The 20,950-nt window shown below is 39.3% G+C and overlaps 1 protein-coding gene across 9 annotated transcripts in view; it reads right to left on the bottom strand.

Annotated features, from left to right (window-relative positions):
- The window catches only part of CADPS2 (Ca++-dependent secretion activator 2), a 563,764-nt gene that overhangs the window by 340,707 nt on the left and 202,107 nt on the right, over window positions 1–20,950 (bottom strand). For all 9 annotated transcript variants that reach the window (XM_011995959.1, XM_011995960.1, XM_011995964.1 and 6 more), the window contains exon 3: window positions 6,170–6,502. In XM_011995959.1, coding sequence (XP_011851349.1) covers window positions 6,170–6,502 — 333 coding nt within the window. The remainder of the gene's footprint in view (window positions 1–6,169; window positions 6,503–20,950) is intronic.

The raw sequence follows: 20,950 nt of genomic DNA, 5'->3' as shown, positions 1-20,950 counted from the left end.
AAGAAGTTGATTCTGATCCTCATAAATGCCTTTGAGGGATTCAAGACTTCCGTGAAGGAAGTAACTGGAGATGTTCTAGAAATAGCAAGAGAATTAGAAATAGAAGTGGAGCCTAAAGATGTGACTGAATTGCTAAACTCTCGTGATAAAACTTGAATGCGTGAGGTATTGCTTCTTATGGATGAACAAAGAAAGTTGTTTCTTAAGGTGAAATCTAATCCTAGTGAAGATGCTGTGAACACTGTTGAAATGACAAAGGATTTAGAATATTTATACAAATGTAGCTGATAAAGCAGTGGCAGGGTATGAGAGGACTAATTCCAATTTTAAAAGATGTTCTTCTGTGGATAAAATATTATCAAACAGTGTCAGATATTATTTGGAAATCTTCTGTGAAGAGTGAATTGCCATGGCAAACTTCACTGTTGTCTTATTTAAAGAAACTGCTACAGCCAACCTAGTGAGTAAGCAGCCATCCACATCAAGGTGAGACCATCTACCAGCAAAAAGATTATGACTTGTTGAGGGCTCAAATGATTGGTAGCATTTTTTAAAACATACAGTATTTTTAAATTAAGGTACATAGATTATTTTTTAAACACAATGTTATTATACACCTAATAGACTACAGTACAGTACAAACATAAATTTTATATGCAGTGTGAAATTTTAAAAAATTGTGTGACCTGCTTTATTGCAATATTCACTTTGTGGCAGTGGTCTGGAACTGGACCCACAATACCTCCAAGGTATGCTTGCATGGCATTCAGAAAAAAAAAAAAAAGGTGTCTTGGCTGCTTTCTAAACAATTTATTTTCATAATTTCTGTAAAATGATTATTATTTGTCCTTATTTACAGGGGTACTCTTTCTTTTTGTTTTAAAATCAATCAAAAATAATCCTCAAGCTTTTCTTTCAAATCTCAAAACTGAAAGAAATTATAGTTTTAGCTCAGACATATAAAGAGCTTGGAAGTCATCACTCCCACCCTTAGAATAAAAAGTTGGGCAAGCTGCAAATCATTGACTTTTCTTGAACTTCTCAAGAGAACTGAGGGTGCAGGGGAAACCACTAACCAAAATCTAGAAAGATGGGCAAATCCAGAAAGACGCAGTACTTGGAGCAGAAGTTGCTGTATGCCATGAGTGGTAGGAACATTTACTTGTCTAGTAATTTTGAAAAATTACTAGGAGCTGGGTGCAGATAGTAACAAGCTCCTGGAGCCAATCATAAAGATGCCCCCAAACTGTGCTAGACTTTCCTTTTAGTTACCCCACCAAGTTCTCACAGTGAGGATCCAAAAAAGATCCCCATATGGCCATGGCAGAAAAAAGGAGGAGAAAGTCATTGTTCAATCTCCCAGATCCTTCTCTTCAACAAAAGCAGGAAGGTTTTGCCTGAGGGAAACACTGAAAACTTATCCCAGGTGGAGGAAGAAAATACCACCCCACTCCAGCCCTCTTGACTCACGTACTGAAAAGCAAAAACAAAAAACAGAGTGAACAGGAGACAGTACTTCAAAAAAAGAGACTAGGAAACTGCAGTCAGGGAACAGAATGAAGAACATGGCAGTAGGAGGGAACAATCCTTCTAGACCAGAAACAAAAACACTTACGAAGGTTATAGGTCCACTAAAAGATTGAGATTTAATTAGATTAAAGGACACTCCATCTCTCCAACACCTTACCACAACACCAACATAGTTCCAGGATGACAAGAGTGGATTGGTGACAGCTAAAAGAGCTGTAGGATGTAGACTTTCTCTGGGGCGGAGTACTTAGGGAAGCCCAGTCAAAAGGGGAGACAAAAATAAGGATACTGGAGGAATTTGAAGTTTCTCGTACTTATGGCTACAAGAAACATTAAACATTAAACGCAGCTCAACTCCTACTCAGATTAACGAAAATATTCATATGAAAGCCTTAGTTACCTCAGTTCTCAGTTCTCGTTACCTGATATATCCGGCTTACAACAAAAAAATTATGAGGCACATCAAAAGCAAAAAAAACAAAAGAAACAGTCTGGAGAGATACAGCAAGCATCTGAACTAGATTCAGATATGAGACAGATGTTAGAATTATCAAACAAGGAATTTAAATTACTATTATTAATAGGCTAAGGGCCCTAATGTAAAAAGTTGAAAACATGCAAGAACAATGCATAATACAAGCAGGAGATGGAAACTACCAAAAATCAAAAGGAAATGCTAGAAATAAAAAAAAACATCGTGAAAGAAATGAAATATGCCTTTGATAGGCTCATTATCCTATCATATTAGCAATCCTAATACTTGACATTGCTGAGGAAAGAATCAGCGAGCTTAAAGACATGTCAATAAAATCTTCCCAACCTGAAATACAAAGAGAAAAAGAGTTGATCAAACAACGGAACATCCCAGGACTATGGGATAACACAGGTGATACAAGTATGGGTGACATAAACATATCTGGAATACCAGAAAAAGAATAAAGAGGGGATAGGACAGAAGGAATTTTTGAAGTAATAACAGCAGCGAACTTTCCAAAATTAAAGATAGACACTGACCCCCAGATACAGGAAGCTCAGAAAAACACCAAGCAAAAGAAATACACACACACACACACACACACACACACACACACACACACACACACACACACACCTAGACATAGTATATTCGAATTGCAGAAAAAATGAAAGAAGGAAAAACTCTTGAAGGAAGCCATAAGGGGGAAAATAACACCTTACCTCTAAAGGGTAAAGGATAAGAACTACATTAGACTTCTCATCAGAAATTATGCAAACAAAAAGACAGTGTGGTGACATTTTCAGAGTGTTGAAAGAAAAAAAAAACTAACAGATAATTCTATATCCAGTGAAATCATATTTTAAATTGTGAAGAAGAAACAACAACTTTCTCAGACAAAAACTGAGAGACTGCATCACCACTAGTCTTGGCCTGCAAGACATATTAAAAGAAGTTCTTCAGAGATAAGGAAAATAGTATCAGTAAGAAACCTGAATCTACATAAAGAAATGAAAGAGCATCAGAGGAAGAATAAATGAAGGTAAAATATATATAATATTTTATTTTTCCTATAACTGTTCAAAGCAATAATAGAAAGAATATATTGGGAGGTTATAGTATATTGTAAGTGAAGTGAATGACAGCAATGTTACAAGGGATGAGAGGAAGGAATTGGGTATAGTCTATTATGGAGTAGCTGTAGTACATATGAAGCCTTATAGTATAGTCTTATCTGAGGGTAGGCTTAGATTATTTAAAAATGTGTATTTTAAACTCTAGGATAATCACCAAAATTTTGTTTCTTAAAAAAATGTATAAACAGTACAACAAAATATAAAAAAATGGAATTCATATAAAGTGTTCTCTCAAAATTAGAGAAGGCATAAAAAGTAGGGGAGGGCAAAGAACAAATGCATGGAAGTGGTAAAAGCTACAAAGATTATAAAATTTAATCCAAGTATATTAGTAATCACCTTAAATATGAGTGGCCTAAACATACCCATTAAAAGAACAAGATGATCCGTCTGGATTTTAAAAAAAGAAAACTTTAGCCAGGCGCGGTGGCTTACTCCTGTAATCCCGTCACTTTGGGAGGCTGAGGCGGGCAGATCATGAGGTCAGGAGATCGAGACCATCCTGGCCAACATGGTGAAACCCCGTCTCCACTAAAAATACAAAAATTAGCCAGGCATGGTGGTGTTTGCCTGTAATCCCAGCTACTCGGGAGGCTGAGGCAGGAGAATCAGTTGAACCCAGGAGGTAGAGGTTGCAGTGAGCTGAGATCACACCGCTGCACTCCAGCCTGGGCAACAGAGCAAGACTCCGTCTCAGAAAAAAAGAAAAACTTCAAGACCCAATTGCACACTGTCTACAAAACATCCACTTTAAAAATAAAGACTTAGGTTAAAAGTAAACAGATGGAGAAAGAGATACCATGTTAACCTTAATAAAAAGAAAGCTGGAGTGGCTATATTAGCTTAAGACAATGTAGACTTCAGAAAAAGGAAAATAATCAAGGATAAAAAGGAATACTGTATCACGATAAAGGAGTCAATTCTACAAAAAGACATAATAATCCTAATACAAATATATGTACCTAATAGAGTATCAAAATATATGAGACAAATACTGATAGAACTGAAAGGACAAATAAACAAATCTGCTATTTTTTATTTTTGTTGTTGTTCAGGTCAATGCTGAGCAAGGACAAACCCACTGTTACAGTCAGAGATCTGAATTGCAAATAGGTTTCAAATCACGGAAGACTAAAACCAGGGTGCCCATAGTCCAGCTGATTCTTTAGTAGGCAGACAACTTAAACATATTTTAAGCTAATAACATAAACTCATAGGAACGTGGAAATATATTTTATAACCTTGTAACATCTAGTATATTCTAATCCATATATAGTAACTCATTTAGAGGTCTTATAATTTCTTTGTTTTAAAATCAATAAAAAATAATCCATAAGCTTTTCTTTCAAATCTCAGAACTGAAAGGAATTATACCTCTAACTGAGACATATAAAGAGCCTGGAAGTCATCACTCCCATCCTCATAATAAAAAGCTGGGCAAGCTGCAAATAAATGACATTTCTTGGACTTATGAAGTCTTTTCTTATAGAGACTCTAGCCACTATAGAGGAAAAAATATGTTTTTTTCACTCAACTTGGATTCCCTCATACCTACAGAGGTTTTGGACTTGAATAAAGCTCAACAAATATCTACTGAATATCTGAATCTGAATTTTCCCACTAAATTATGTTCATCAACATTTATTTGTACAGGTGAGCTACTGTTTCACTAAAAATACAAAGTTCCAGCTGAAGTTATCTTTTAAATAGAAGATTTTGGTTTTATAGTCATCTTCTACTATTATCAAATAACTACCTGGTTTAATAAAACAATGAAATCAATTACGGTGAGTACACAAATTGTTCACAGAGTTAAAGCTCCACAGTGATTTACTATTAACTCTATTAATTTGTTGATTTGAAATGATCCACAAATTACCAATGCAAAGTAACCAATATGGATATAACTCTGAAATTAAGAGATGATTTGCAAAAAGATTAAAAATAAAAATGTACATTATAGAAGTGTAACTCTTAAGGAACACGTAAATTTTTAAGTATCAGAATTTTATCAATTTAAGTTGTATATTAGGGCATAAATAATTTATACCCCCAACATAAACAAACAAAATGCAAATACAGAAGGACTACATTATTAGACAAATCATTGGGTCTAAAAAATGAAAAATGTGAAACATGATTTTATCCCCCCCACCAACTTTTTTTTTTTTTTTTTTAAGACGAGTCTTTTTTTAAGACGAGTCTTGCTTTGTTGCCAGGCTGGAGCACAGTGGCATGATCTCAGCTCACTACACCCTCCGCTTCCCAGGTTCAAGCAATTATCCTGCCTCTGCCTCCTGAGTAGCTGGGACTACAGGTGCGCACCACCATACCCAGCTAATTTTTCTATTTTTAGTAGAAATCAGGTTTCACTATGCTGCCCAGGATGGTCTCTATCTCCTGACCTCAAGATCCGCCTGCCTCAGCCTCCCAAAGCACTGTTACAGGCGTGAGCCACTATGCCTGGCCTTTATCCCATTTTTGTATGTATAGCTAGAATAACAACTGAAGAGAAAATATAATATAGACTCTGTCTTCTCTTTAAATTACATATTTCAACAATCATCCTCAATTTATTTCTATCTAGGTGAGTTAAATTAAAAAATTTAAAATTTCATTACTTCCATACAACTCAGAAGATCAGCATCCTATCTTTATAAAATACTATTTTGCAGTGAGAAATATCTATTTATTATAATTTGCCAAGCTTCTTCAGATAGGAGATGATTTTCATTTTACTCTACAGGGCATGACCCATTTATACCTAATAGATACAAATTGATGTCCTAAAATAGGGCACATAGGGACAATTATTTACTAGATAAGAAGTACTGATATTCTTCCCCTTCTACCAAATACGTCTTTCAAAACTTCTCTCATCACTATGTGATTTATTAAAATTCAATTTTGCTCAACTTTCCAAGTAAAGTGATTATAGCAAGTAAAGTACATCTTCATAGGCTTGTAAATACTTCATGTTTATTCCACGAGTCAGACAGGGGAATGAAAAATATCATAGACCACTTACCTGACATGCATTATAAAGGAGCTGGTGTTCTAGTTTTTTAATACCCAGAATCTGCTGAAACATTTCATAGAGTTGTTCCTTGCTCAGAATAAGTTCAGACACTGCACTTAAGGTCATTCTATTTGGCTGTTTGCACAAGTCCTCTTCACCCCTGTAAATGGCATCATATTTAGCTATCCATGAGCTCAACACTGTCTCTTTGCTCAAGCCATCTATTTCTGGCAAACTCCGCACACGTTTTTCTATGTTTTTCTTAAATACTTCTCTGAAGTCATTAGCAGAACACCCTCCACTCTGAACCATTCTGGCCACTCGGTCACTCTTTAGAAAAACCTGAAAAACAAACAAACAAAAAAACCCAATTATAATTAGGTGTGGGTGCTAACACCACTTGCTTTCAGCAGTCCAGCCAGAGTTTCTACAAATATTTCAGCCAAAGAGTCCACAATGATTCAAAATGTTTTATAATACATGGTAACCAATGTCATAATGGTGGCCCCAAATCTCTCTAAAGTGTTAAAATGTTTAGGAGACACAGTATACAGTAAAAAAAAAAAAAAAAAAAAAAAAAAAAAACCTGTAAGATAGTTTACTTTGACCTGTATGTCTCCCACCTCTAAAACTAAATCCTTTAGAGTGACGTCCTTATGAATGTGATTTGTGCTCTTATACACAGACTCCAGAACTCCCTCAAGCCTTCCACCACATGTGTTCAGAGTGAAAGGACAGCTGTCTGTGAATCAGGAAGCAGGTCTTCACAGACACCAAATGGACTAACACCCTGATTTTGGACTTCCCAAATCTCCAGAACTGTGAGAAATAAATGACCATTGTTTATAAGAAAAATTAAAAAAAGATTAGGAAAACTGGAGATATGAACCCAACATCCATACCTGTGTCTGAGAGTTCTAGTTGGTTTTTCAGCAAGGAGAGAATCCTCTATCATTTGAGTGTGGACTTGAAGACCAATAGTAGGGTAAGTCTAGTATCCAAGTCTATATTCATCATATGTAATTTTTACTCAAAATTGCCCAACAGCTGAGAGGCTAGAATATACCTGTCCCCATCCCTGATTTTACCACCTCCGCAACTTCTTACACACTTATCATAACTAGGAAGAATGGAGGCTTGAAAAAGCAATACCTCTAAGGGACTTCTAATTGTCCATTACTACTGAAAATAAAATAAAATAAAAACAATGACAACCATAGGGTAAGATGTTCATGAGACAGGTAGCAAGGGTTGGGTAAAAATAAGTGCAGTAATAAGGTCATATTTGGGAAGAGACACCAGATTTGGCCTTAAATCTCTCTATTCTGCTAAGTTATGTATCTAAGTATCAGTTAAGATTCACTAAACATCTATTATGCTGTCAATATTCCTAAGAATCCTCTATAAGCCATGTAAGACTGCTTTTATTATTGCTTTATTCTTTCCATAATGTCAAAATACTCTCCCAAAAAAGCCTGCAGGACAATTTAATAGAACCTCCATAAATTTTTTGCTGTTATTGAGCTTACAGAACAAAAATTCATGTCAATTTTTTTCTTTTTTTTTTGAAACAGGGTCTCACTCTGTCGCCCAGGCTGGAGCCCAGTGACACAATCACAGCTCACTGCAGTCTTGACATGCCAGGCTCAAGCAATCCTCCCACCTCAGCTTCCCAAGTAGCTGGGACCTGCAAACACACACCATCATGCCTGGGCTAGTTTTTGTAATTTTTTTGTAGATATGGGGTCTCACTTATATGGCTCAGGCTGGTCTCAAACTCCTGGGCTCAAGTAATCCTCCTGCCTTGACCTCCCAAAGTGCTAGGATTACAGGCATGAGCCACTATGCCTGGCCTCAACTTTAACCCTAAGAACTGACTTATTATAGTGATGTACTCCCAAGTTATGATCATACTACTTGCACCACACTTCCATGCCTGTCTGCATGTGGGCAAGCAGCACACCTGCCTCATACAGTCAAAGTGGACTCACTTGAACCACTGGCTGGCATGCTCAACCACCTGACCCCAAGCCTTTTCCCTCCACTTTAGTTCTCGCTCTTAAGGTCACTCACACTAACTGTTTTTCTTGTTTCCTATCTTTGCTCAATGGCAAGAAGATTCCTGGAACTCAAATATTTTGGTTGACAGACTTACATACTGAACCACTGATAGTAAATTCTGCATTGGCAAATAAGATGCTCCTCAAACTACAATGAGGTTACGTCCTAGTGAGTCTGTCATAAGTTAAAAATATCATATTAAAAAAGCATTTAATACACCTAACTTACCTGAAACATGCTCAAAACACTTACATTAGCCTACAGTTGGGAAAAAATCATCTAATGCGAAGCTTACTTTATGATAAAGTATTGAACATCTCATGTAATTTGTCAAATATTATACTGAGTATGAAAAGCAGAACGGCTGTATAGGCAGTCAAAATATGGTTTCCACTGAGTTGTATCACTTTTCTACCATTGTAAAGTCGAAAAATCATAAGCAGAACTGTCATGAGTCAGGGATCCTCTGTGTGTGTAACACATTCCCAAAATTCTTCCTCTGTCTTTACCAACTCTGGCTCTATTACTTACTATTGGAAAGTCTCCTTGTCTTATTTTTTATGTTTTTAAGGCAACACAAATTAATTCTTAAGTGACAGGTATACGAATAGTGTTTTAAATATTTCTATATCAAAGACAATGAAATTGAGATGTTTAACAATATGTTTTGTCTAAGAATGACAAGAACTACTTCAGAACTCAGATGTGTCTCCACCTCCCTTCTCAACCTCATCTAATCACTCTCATTGAGCAGTGACATTTAACATAAATAAACTGTATATTTATAACCTGCATAAGAAGTATTCATATGCAATTTAAAACTATATTCACAAATATTAAAAGTATTTATACATATGATCTTATATATTACCTTATATACACATGATTTTGGTCTATTTGTACCCTAATTTCTGCAATATTTGTATCTCAAGGTGGAACTCAGGGAAGCTCAGTAGTTAAAGGGATGGACTCTGCCAGCTATTAATCTGTTGCTTCTCAGCTCCATTCTTCCACGTTTCCATTGCCCTGCCTGTGTCAGCTAACACATTTTTTTTTTTTCCTGCTCTGTCACCCAGGCTGGAGTACAATGGCATCATGTCGGTTCACTGCAAACTCCACCTCCCAGGTTCAGGTGATTCTCCTGCCTCAGCCTCCTAAGTAGCTGGGACTACGGGCATGTGCCACCATGGCCAGTTAATTTTTGTATTTTTAGTAGAGACAGGGTTTCACTATGTTGGTCAGGCTGGTCTCGAACTCCTGACCTCATGATCCGCCTGCCTCAGCCTCCCAAAGTGCTGAGATTACAGGTGTGAGCCACGGCGCCCAGCCAACTAACACAATTTTAAGCAACATCAGTAGAGGCTGCCAGAGGACTTACACTGGAAGAAAAAGGGCTGTTCTTCCTGGTTCTCTTCTTACCTGAAGGCATGTGGCAGCAACCCTTGGGCAGCTTTTCTCCAGATCCCTAAGAATGGTCTCCCAACGTACTATCCCCACTGGCAGATTCCCAGTGAGTTCTGCAGTGTGGCACCCCTCTGTGGACAGCTTCCCCCTAGAACCCCAGAAGGCCAATCCCCTGCAAGTCTCCGTACAACACTGCGGTGAACTACTCTGCCATGCAGTGAGACACACCTTCTCCAGTGAGGTGTGGATTCCAGCCCTGGGGTAGGGGGTGCCTCTTTGGGTACTCTGTTCCCTATTTCTGCTACTCCTATATTCTTTAGAGTTTTCTTTACCCATAGTAACCAATTTATTATTGTTTATATTAACTGTTCCCTGTTCAATTATTGTGTGTTCTCTGTCTTCATAGTGCACTCTAACTGATACAAAAACACTGAAGAACTGCAATATTGTACCTATAGGAAAATATTCTAAGTCAAAACAACCAACTTTGAGAAATTTAGTAATGTGTGTATCGTTTGACCAGCAAGATATAAAGTGAAGTATGAATACCTAAGGAGGGGCATCAGAAAACCCTTTAATTGCTTAATTTCTAATACGCTAAATTGGCAGGCATTTTATATTTTCCCACTTCTTCTGCCTAACAGAGTCAAAGCTAGATTCCACCAAGTAACCAAACCACATTTTTGAAACAAGGACACCAAGAAACTTACATTTTTGAATTCATTTCCCCTACAAAACCATACCTGAAACCATACTCAATCCAATTAGATGTAATATAATCAACATTTAGTAAGTGTTAACAACATTTCAGGGATTCTGCTAAGTGTTGGGGGCACAAGGAGAAATAAGCCAAAGGCCTTGCCTTCAAACAGTCACAGCACCTAAGAGAGACAGGATACACATGAAAATATAATAGGGTGACGGTAGCAATGGAAACCCACAGAGGGAGAAAAGGCAAAAGAAAAGAAGTTATTAACTCTGTTTGGGGGCCAGAGTATGAGAGGAGAGGAGCACAGGGCAGAGGCAAGGGCCTCATGTTTTGAACAACCCATGAATTGTGTGACAGAGAAAGAGAGAAAAAAAGGACACTTCGAGAAAAAGAAAATAAAAGAACAATGGCAATAAAGCACAAAAGAATAACACCGCAAGGCCTTTTGAGGGAAATACAAGGACTTACATACTAGCAGGGACATTCACTATAAGAGTGGGGGCCAAGTGGGGGAGGGAGGACTCTGGGCTCTATCTGGTGACGCAGAAGTCAAGGGTAGCTGGGTAGCCAAGGTGCTAAAATGATGAGAAGCATGCATTAGGTAACTGGTGGCAGCACCAAGGGTAGACAACAAGTGACCAGAGCAGACACTGGGACATCAGTTATCACATGAACACAACAGACCTGGTGGAAAACAATAAGGGCTAGGACTAGGCTAGAGAGAAAGGTGGAGTTAATGAGGATGTGGGAAATAGAATGAATGTGTCTTGGTAATTTACAAAATGTGGAACATAAGACAGGGAAAATTGGAAAATTGCATGTTTTTTACTTGGGTGTCCAGATTCCAGTAACCAAAAATAAAGAATACAGGTGGAAGCCCATGTGTGTGCATTTGTATATGGTGGTGAATGTTGGGAGAGTCATGGAAAATCAGTTTAGTTTTGGTACAGGTCAGCTTTGGAGACAAAGTATGGTAAAAAACAAAACAAAACAGAAAGAATCAAGACAAAATATTCTGAAATGCCTACATTTTAAAATTTGGCAAAAGAACTGGATTCATGGCAGGTTGGTGGTGTCAGAGTAGAAGAAAAAATATGGATTTACTAGCAGTCAAGGAGATGGTTTCAGGATAAGAGACACAGAGACAGTCTCAGTCAAGATAAGAGAGATAGAGACAGTCCCACAGGCCTTTTAAAAATCTCCCTTTGTCCATTTGTCCATCTCATCATGAGAGAGAGACAGAGAATTACCAAGTGCCATAAGAGAAATCAGGTCAAATGAAGAGAGATTTGCTGGTTTTTTATCATTGCCAGGTCATTTTTGACAGACAAGATTTACTGGAGTAGTGAAGAGCAGAAGCTCTTGTCTCTGGAGAGGAAGTCCTATCTTCCTGCCACCTTATTCATCTACCTTACTCTTTCATCTTGCTCTGTTTTTTGTTTCTGCATATAACATCATCTGACATGCATTTATTGCCCGTCCCCCCACCAAAATAGAAGGTAAGCACCTCAGCAGCAACTTTGTTTTGTTTGCTCAAAATCCAGTACCTAACACAGAGCCTGTCCCTTAGTGAGAGCTTAATAAAAATTTGTTGGCCAGCGCAGTAGCTCACACCTGTAATCCCAGCACTTTGGGAGGCCAAGGTGAGCAGATGGCTTGAGCTCACAAGTTTAAGACCAGGCTGGGCAAAATGGTGAAACCCTGCTCTACGAAAAATATGAAAAATCAGCCGAGTGTAGTGGCACATGCCTGTGGTCCTAGCTACACAGTAGACTGAGGTGGGAAGACTGCTCAATCCCAAAAGCTGGAGGTTGTAGTGAGCCATGATCACACCACTGCACTCCAAACTGGGTGACAGAGTGAGACCCTGTCTAAAGAAAAACAATTATATATATATTTGTTGAGAAAAAGTAATTACTACCCCCACACACTGAAATCTCCAGAGATAAACAGTAGGATTATACACGCATCTAACTCACAGGTGTCCTACAATACTGATGACTGTGGGAAAAGAACCAGGGGATGGATAAATATCCAGTAACTGGAAGTCTAGAAGTGAGGTATTGAAAGCCACAAGCTCCAGAAGGAAATGGGCTTTCACATGGGGGAGGAAGAGTAACAATCTGAAAGCAGGAATGAAGACCCATTCTCTTGGCCCTATGTGGAGAGGACAATGAAAGGCCCACAATCATAAGAAGGCTACATTTCCCCTCTGTCCTCAGTCTGCTGATTAGGTGTGGGGCCTTCCACATCACACATACTCTGAAGGCCATCACGAAGCCTGATCCATCAACCTTTAATTTTACTTAAGCTCCGCATTTAGATCTCTAATATCACTCCCATCTCTCCTTAGGTGTCCCATTGGCACTCTAAATAAGTCTCAGAGTTCATGACTTTTCCAATATTTGTTCTACTTCCTACTTGCCTATCTCAGTGAGTGACAGATCCCAGTTTCCATCCTCGAGGGCCTGGAAATCATTCCTGACTCCTCACATCCTCCATGCTATATCCCCCAACATACAACTTGTCCCTGAACCCTGCTGATTCTATCCCCTCAATTCCTCTCAAGCCCTTCTTCACCTCTCCATCTCCCACAACGGTTCTCCCTCCCTTTCCCTGGGGCTCAAGGGATAAGAGCAAACAGGCTTGCAACTGGTCTCTGCCTCAGAGGTTTTTCTGGCAGTCACCCTATTCCTACTACCATTTTTTGCAAACTTATTGTCAATTGGCATATATATATATATTTTAAACACTGATCATTTAAATCCTTCTACGGCTTAAAACTATTTCATTGGTTTCATTGGTCTTCCACTGAAATCGTCACCATGGCCTCTGAGGTCCCACTTTAAAAATGTCTCAAACGAGGCTGGGCACAGTGGCTCATGCCTATATCCTAGCACTTTGGGAGGCCAAAGTGAGAGGATCGCTTGAGCTCAGGAGTTGGAGATCAGCCTGGGCAAAACCCTGTCTCTACAATAAAATTTAAAAATTAGCCAGGCGTGGTGGCACATGCCTGTAGTCCCAGCCACTTGGGAGGTTGAGGCAGGTGGATCACTTGAGCCCAGGAAGTTTCTGTTTTGTTTTATTTTGAGATGGAGTCTCACTCTGTCATCCAGGCTGGAGTCCAGTGGCACCATCTCAGCTCACTGCAACCTCTGCCTCGCGGGCTGAAGCGATTCTCTCGCCTCAGTCTCTGAGTAGCTGGGACTACAGGTACATGCCACTACGCCCGGCTAATTTTTTTGTATTTTTAGTAGAGACAAGGTTTCACCATGTTAATGAGGTTGGTCTCGAACTCCTGACCTGAAGTGATCCACCTGCCTCAGCCTCCCAAAGTGCTGGGATTACAGGCATGAGCCATGGTGCCCAGCCATGAGCCCAGGAGTTCTAAGCTGCAGAGATCTATGATCTCGCTGCTGCACTCTGGCAGTGAAACCTTTTTTTTTTTTTTTTAAAGTCCCAGACTTCCTCTCTGGTTTCATCATAAGTTATTCTTCCTTGCTGGATCTCTGTGCTCCAATCCCACAGGCCTTTTAAAAACCTCCCATTGTCTACCTCACCGTCCACTAATTATCTTAGTCGTCATTCAGATCTCCACCCAGTTGATCCTTCCTCAGGAATTTCTTCCCCAGTCAGCCAGGCTTGGTCAGATCCTGTATCGTATGCTGTTACAGGACCTTTTCTTTTTTCTTTAAGATATTGATCACACTGTTACTGTAATATTTAAGTAAAAAATTTAATTCCCATCTCTTTTCCTCACTGAACAGTAAGTTCCATGAAGTCAAAGACTGTTTCATTCACCATTCTATCTGTAGCACCTAGCACTAGGCCAGGTACATGGATAGCAGGTACCCAGAAAATACCCACTGGATGAGTGAATGAGTGGTTTGAATGGTTAAACCAATGATTTAATTCCCCCATCCATGCACTTGTATAATTTAAATAATTAATGAATCAGGATGAGGGAACAATACTGCAGAGGAAGAAATCACAATGAATAACATCACAGAGGAAGGGCTGGACTGTGGTGGCTCATGCCTGAAATCCCAGAACTTTGGGAGGCAAAGGTGGGAGAATAACTTGAGCATAAGAGTTCGAGACCAGCCTGGGCAACATAGCAAGACCTCATCTCTACAAAAAAATGTACAAATAACCATATACAGTGGTGCATGCCTATACTCCCAGCTACTCGGAAAGCTGAGGTGGAAGGATAGCTTGAGCCTAGGAGTTTGAGGCTGCAGTGAACCATGCACTCCAGCCTGGGTGACAGAGTAAGATTATCACTTAAAAAAATACTACTACTACTACTAATAATAATGTTGCAGAGGAAAGAGGGAAAGAGTCAGCCTAGTCTTGTGAGAAGCAGCTGATCAACTGCCTGGAGAGCAGGGCTCTCAGTACAGTGAGAAAGAACCCCTGGATAAGCAAAGAAGGATAGGTACAGAGATGTAATTTGATACAGGAGGCAATGGAAAACACTAAATAAGTAAGGAAGTGACATGTTGAAAGATTATTTTGGAGAGTATTTAGCAGAGGAGCAGTAAGTAGGAAGGCAGAGGTGTGAGCAAAACTAGGGCAGACTTTAAAGCTGTGAAACCCATCCATACACTTGCATAATTTAAATAATTAATGAACCAGTAAGGTTTACTGATTCCTATTATATGCTCATATAGGAAAGGAGTATAAAACATGGACCTTGTACATATGAAAAGGGGAGGAAAGGATATCAGAGGGAAGGAAGCATTATGAGTAATGTCCCAAAGGAGAGAGATTAGTTTTGTGAGTAAAATAAATTATACTGTCTAATAAATATAATATTATCTAACACTTCCTATAATCTGTGTTCTTACAGAAATAATAATAGAGTTTAAGACAATCTTTCAGGCTTATCAGTTATGAAACTAACAATGATGGGTTTAGTCTCACTAAATATAAAATACCTGAATCCTGCATCCTTTCATAACAACAGTTACCAAGTTAAAGGCAGGCAAAGTGTGGCTACATGTGGAAACTGGTTCCAGAGCTGGTCCCCAGGCATCGGTGGTCACCCTCCAACTTTCTGCTGTGGGACCCAGGATCCTCAGTGAAATTCTGCCTGGAGTACCAGCAGGGCACCATGCTGGTGTCGAAGCTGTCATGGGAATTCCTTACACTGACAAACTCACCAAGGAGCAGGTATCCTGTCTCCCTAGAGCTCTTCCTGTATTATCTTCTTTAATCCTCACAATCACCCAGTACCCTCTCCAATATCATTCTCTTTTAAAGGTTAAGTGGTTTAAGTTGAGGAGATAAGTAACTGGCTCAAGGCCATACAGCTACTGGGAGAATAGAGACCCGAATACTGGACCTTTGGACTCTAAAATCACTACTCCTTTACTCCCTTTCTCTCCCATTCCTCCACCCCAGCCTGGGTACACCTTTGGAAGCCAGATGTCCTGCTGGTTGCTGGCCAACACCTGTGGAATTATCCACCAGTGACTTTCTTGTGAAAATGCCACTGGGCACACATCTTATTCAGTGTGGCCGTTAGGAACCTCACGTCGGAAAACTATGACATACTACGTATGTCACATTTGTCCACATTTCAGTAAATTTTAACTTACATATGGCCTTCAATCTGAGCACCACCAACTGCCACTCTTCCCATTAATCTACTCAGCTTATATACCAAATAAGTCACTGAATATCTTAACGAAGTCATGGTGAACTAATAACAAAAGTGAAATGTGATTACTATAACAAGAAACTGTATCTGCCAAAAGTAAGTCTGCTCAGCTGTCCAAACAGGGCTTCAAACATACTTTTCCACAGAAGCCCTTATTGTTCACACATTGCTGTTGATTTGAACCATGCATTACTTCTTTGATTTAAAAGAATTTTATAATGATGAGAAAAACATTATCTGCTTGCCAAATCATTGTGGCCATGAGATGGTTCCGGGAAGGCTGCCAGCATGTGTTCAACGAAACGTTGAGAAAAGTACAAGAGGCCCACTTATAAGACATGCCTTTTTCTCCTTAATAATACCAAATAAAATATTGTCTCATAATTTCCGTAACCTATGCTGTCCTTAGAGAAACAGCGATATGGTTTTTAAAACTATTTTTCAGGTGTTATCAATTCATGAAGCTTTTCAACTGTAGTGAAGTTTAGTCCCACTAGAAATCAAATAATTTATGGTTTTCCAGTATGTAAATACCAGTATTTTTTTTACATGGAAACATTTTACTTCCTGATTCATACATGTTGTAATCCAAACTTAAAAGAGATGCACTTTAAAAAGGAAAATCTGAACCTTACATGTGCTGAAGCTCTAAGACACAAACTGTTTTACTGAATGGAAACACACTAAGGCAGCATTTGTCCATCTGTGGGACCTGGCTGTGACTCACACAAAACAGAGTCCTCTGTGTTGACACCAGACACAGAAACTCAAAGGAGCCCAGTGCTCCATTCTGACTATGCGGTCCAAGAAGACCTGTTAATGCCCTAGATGTGTAGAAAGAACAAGGGTCACATACCGGAAAAGACGAGTGTGCCTCCTCTGATTTCAAGTGAAAACTCTAAAGCGATGTTCTCTCCTTTCATTTCAAGTTACTTTTTGGAAAGGCATCCACCAAGGTGAGTTAAATGATAATGTGTACTAATTTTTTTAAAAAATTATCCAGTCTATCATTGATAGGCATTCAGGTAGGTTCCAAGTCTTTGCTATTATAAATAGTGCTGCAATAAACATATGTGTGCATGTGTCTGAATAAAGAAAATGTGGCACACATACACCATGGAATACCACACAGCCACAAAAAAAGAGAATGAGTTCATGTCCTCTGCAGGGACACGGATGAAGCTGGAAGCCATCATTCCCAGCAAACCAACACAGGACCAGAAAACCAAACACCACACGTTCTCACTCATAAGTGGTAGCTAAACAACGAGAACACATGCACACAGGGAGGGGAACAACATACACCAGAGCCTGCTGAGGGGTGGCGGGGTAAAGGGAGGGAGAGCGCTAGGACAAACACCTAATGCACGCAGGGCTTAAAATTTAGAAGATGGGTTGATAGGTGCAGCAAACCACCACGGCACAGGCACATCCATGCAACAAACCTGCATGTTCTGTACATGCATCCCAGAACCCAAAGTAAAAAAACAGAAAAGAAGAAAAGAAATTATAACCTCTTGAACCTCAAAAACAAAATTAAAGACCTACTCATGCATCTTTGGCAAAGGAAACAAACTTAAGGTAAGGGGGTGGGGAGGAGAGCAATAAACTGTGGGAAAAGCCACAATAATCCGAAACTTGATGGACTGTCTAAATTATTAAAATATTCTTTAAAAAAATGGGTAGATTCCTGCCTAATTACTCTGTTTATGAGAAACACCTACAATACATTAGAGTAGACAATAAAATAACTAAGGGGGAGTATCTCAATTATACATTAGAGTAGACAATAAAATAACTAAGGGGGAGTATCTCAATTACTTTTTAGGGTTCTTCATAAAATTTTATTAACGGCACCTTAAATGTAAACACTACAGAGAAACTGCCAGAAGAATGAGGACTTAGCAGAAAATACATGTCTTTTGCTACAATAATGAGAAAACAAGAGCCAAATGTTTACCTTTAAAGTTGGTTTGCTTACCTTTCAACTTTGACATTCATTTGAAAAATGAGGACATTTTATATACTAGGCTGTATCTCAACTGCTCACTACATTGCAATACAATAAGCTTATGTTCAAGCAACAGTTGGAGAAGGATGCTGTTGGCCCCAGTTAAATATCCACTTCACACAGCATGACTAGAGAGAGATCCTGCCTCCCATGATGACTGATCAGCTCAAGTACCATCTGGAGAGACAGGAGGACATGGAGGCCTGCTGTCAGCTGCTCAGCCACATCCTGGAGGTGCTGTACAGGAAGGACATGGGGCCAACTCAGAGGCACATCCAGATTATCATGGAGAAACTTCTCCAGACTGTGAATCAAACCATCATTTCCCTGGGAACTGATTGTAAGTGCTTGGTGACAGTATTTTTTTTTTCCATGTCACTTTGTATACCCAAAGCCAAGTCAATTTGTTGGCACTGCTGGCACTGTTTTGTGCCAGGCTCTATATCCATCCAAGTCTCCCTCAACCTACCTTTCTAGGCTTCTCTTGCATTGCTCTCAAGAACATATTTTCTGTTCCAGTAAAAGGGCACACTTGTGTAGCCCCCCCACACTCTGCGTACATTCACACCCCCATAGCTTATCCATTTGTTCAACAAATGTTTACCAAGACAAACCAAACTGCCAGGCAATGTGATCAGGTGTCACAAGCAAAATGACAAAGGTTTGCTTCCTTCCTAGGGCTTACAGTGGGGCAAACAAATGGTTATACAAACCGATATGCCTGTGGCTTGATAAATACTAGTGAGAATTTCTGGTGCCATAAGTTTGTAACAAAGTTTGAATCTGGCTAAGGTGGTCACAGTGGCTTCCCTGAGGAGGAGAGTAGAGATCTGAAGACAAAGAATTTGCAAATAAAAAGGAACCATGGGGCCAGGGGACAGTGGGTGGAGGGAACACAGCCTATCTAAGGGGGCCTTAAGGCAGCTCCCTGGGCTGCAGTGAAGGGCCCAAGAGTACAGTGGAATGGGAGGTGCCTGAAGAGGACCTGAAGTGCCTTTGTCAGGCCTGGAAAGTGCTCTGGTCTTTATCCCAGGAGCATGGAATGCCATCAATATTTAAGGCAGAGAGTCACATGATAAAAACTGTATTTTGAAAATAGCTAAAATTTATTTCAGGGACTTAATGTATATTAACCCTCACAATTGCATAAAGAAGGTGCTAGTATTTACCTTAAAGGTAAAAAACGACAACAAAAACCCCAAAAGCATACAGAAGTACACAGACATGGCCAAGATCACACAGTCAGAGTGTGGAAGAGTCAAGATTTAAGCCCAATCTCACTCTAGAGCTCCCCTCTTCACCATCATGCAATCAAGTTCAGCAATTTATCAATTTGTAGCTCACTCAACCAAGCTGGCAGGGCCAACGGGTAAATGGACTGGTAAGGATTAGGCAGGAGAATGCTCCTGTTCACCTCTTTGTCAAGCATTCCACAGTTTGATGGTATTTCTCTATTCTAAGCCATGTTAACACTTCCCCATGCTCTGTGTAGGTATAAAAAACACTGCTCTCCTGTCTTATACCACATCGTTGTATCTCTCTCTTGTTTAGACTGCAAACTGCACCTTTGAAATCTCTGTAGTGTCTAGAATCATTAGCTATTAGATACTCAAATTTTAAAGGAAATCATTAGGTCCTTGTAGTAACGGACTTTAGAAAGTTATTGAATCCAAAGGCTGGTGTGTTGACTAGTGTGGGATAACGTTTTCATGAATTCAAAGTAAAAAAAGCAAATACAAGGACTTCAAAGTGCATTTTAATAAAGCTAACTTTATTTAATATTCTAATAGTTGAAACTGTAGGTGCAAGAAGTCACTTTTTGTAATACAATGTTATTAATAGTAAACGTGTGGTTTTGTTGTTTTATTCGTCCAACGGATTCTTCCCATACAGCTACAGAGACAAAACCAATTCACTGAAACTGTGCTAGAGCAATAGAGAAGGAATTTTATTAATGCAAGGTTGGCCACACAGAAGATGGAGTTATTACTCAATCTCTCAAAGGCTTGGAGTTTAGGTTTTTTGTAAGGATGATTTGGTGGGCAAGGGTTTAGGGAATGGGAAATGTTGACTGCTTAGCGGCGAAATCACAGGGGTGTGGGAAACGGTCCTCCTGCACTTAGCCTCTGCGTAGGGGCCGCAGGATGGGTTGCACCACTACTGTGGGTCTGAGTGGATTTAGTTGGTGGTCAAAAAAAGGAAAATGTGAAAGATACCTCAAAAGGTCAATCTTAGGTTCTACAGAGTGATGTTATCTATAGGAGCAATTGGGAAAGTCACAAATCTTGTGACCTCTGGCCATAGGACTACTGAGCAGTAAGGGATTACAGAAACTAGGCCTCCATTTTAGCAGAACTCAGGCCCCTCCCACAATTCTACTCTTATGGCCTTTCATTAGTTTTACAAAGATGGTTTTTAGTCCCTGAGCAAGAAGGGGTTTAGTTTTAGAGAGGGACTATTATCATCTTTGCTTCCAGGTTAAACTATAAACTAAATCCTTCCCATGGTTACTTTGGTCTATGCATAGGAATGAACAAAGCCAGCCAGCCTATGAGGCTCGAAGCAAGATGGAATCAGCTATGCTAGATTTCTCTGTCATAACCTTTGCAAAGGCAGTTTCATTGTTGTTGTAATGGTTAATTACCTTTCTTGGCACACAAAAAAAGTGCAATATCTGACCTCTATTTTTATTTACTGATCCATGAATTCCAAAGATTTGAAAAACACTGGTTTAACCAATCCCATTCCTTTACCTATCAAATGTCAAGAATCACAACTTAAAACTGATAGCAAATAATCTATTTTATCTAAAAAAATTAATTTTGGTAAGAAGTACCTCTAGACCCTTATCTATAAACTAGGAGACAGTTGCTTTCAAAAGATACTTCCAACTATTCTAAATCCCTTATAACTAATCTAAAGCCCTAATATCAAATCTAA

This window comes from Mandrillus leucophaeus, unplaced genomic scaffold (assembly GCF_000951045.1).
Source record: "Mandrillus leucophaeus isolate KB7577 unplaced genomic scaffold, Mleu.le_1.0 Scaffold5, whole genome shotgun sequence".
In the NCBI taxonomy this organism is placed as follows: domain Eukaryota; kingdom Metazoa; phylum Chordata; class Mammalia; order Primates; family Cercopithecidae; genus Mandrillus; species Mandrillus leucophaeus.
Note: the sequence above shows the minus strand (reverse complement) of the source record. Positions and strands in the feature narration are given on the sequence as shown.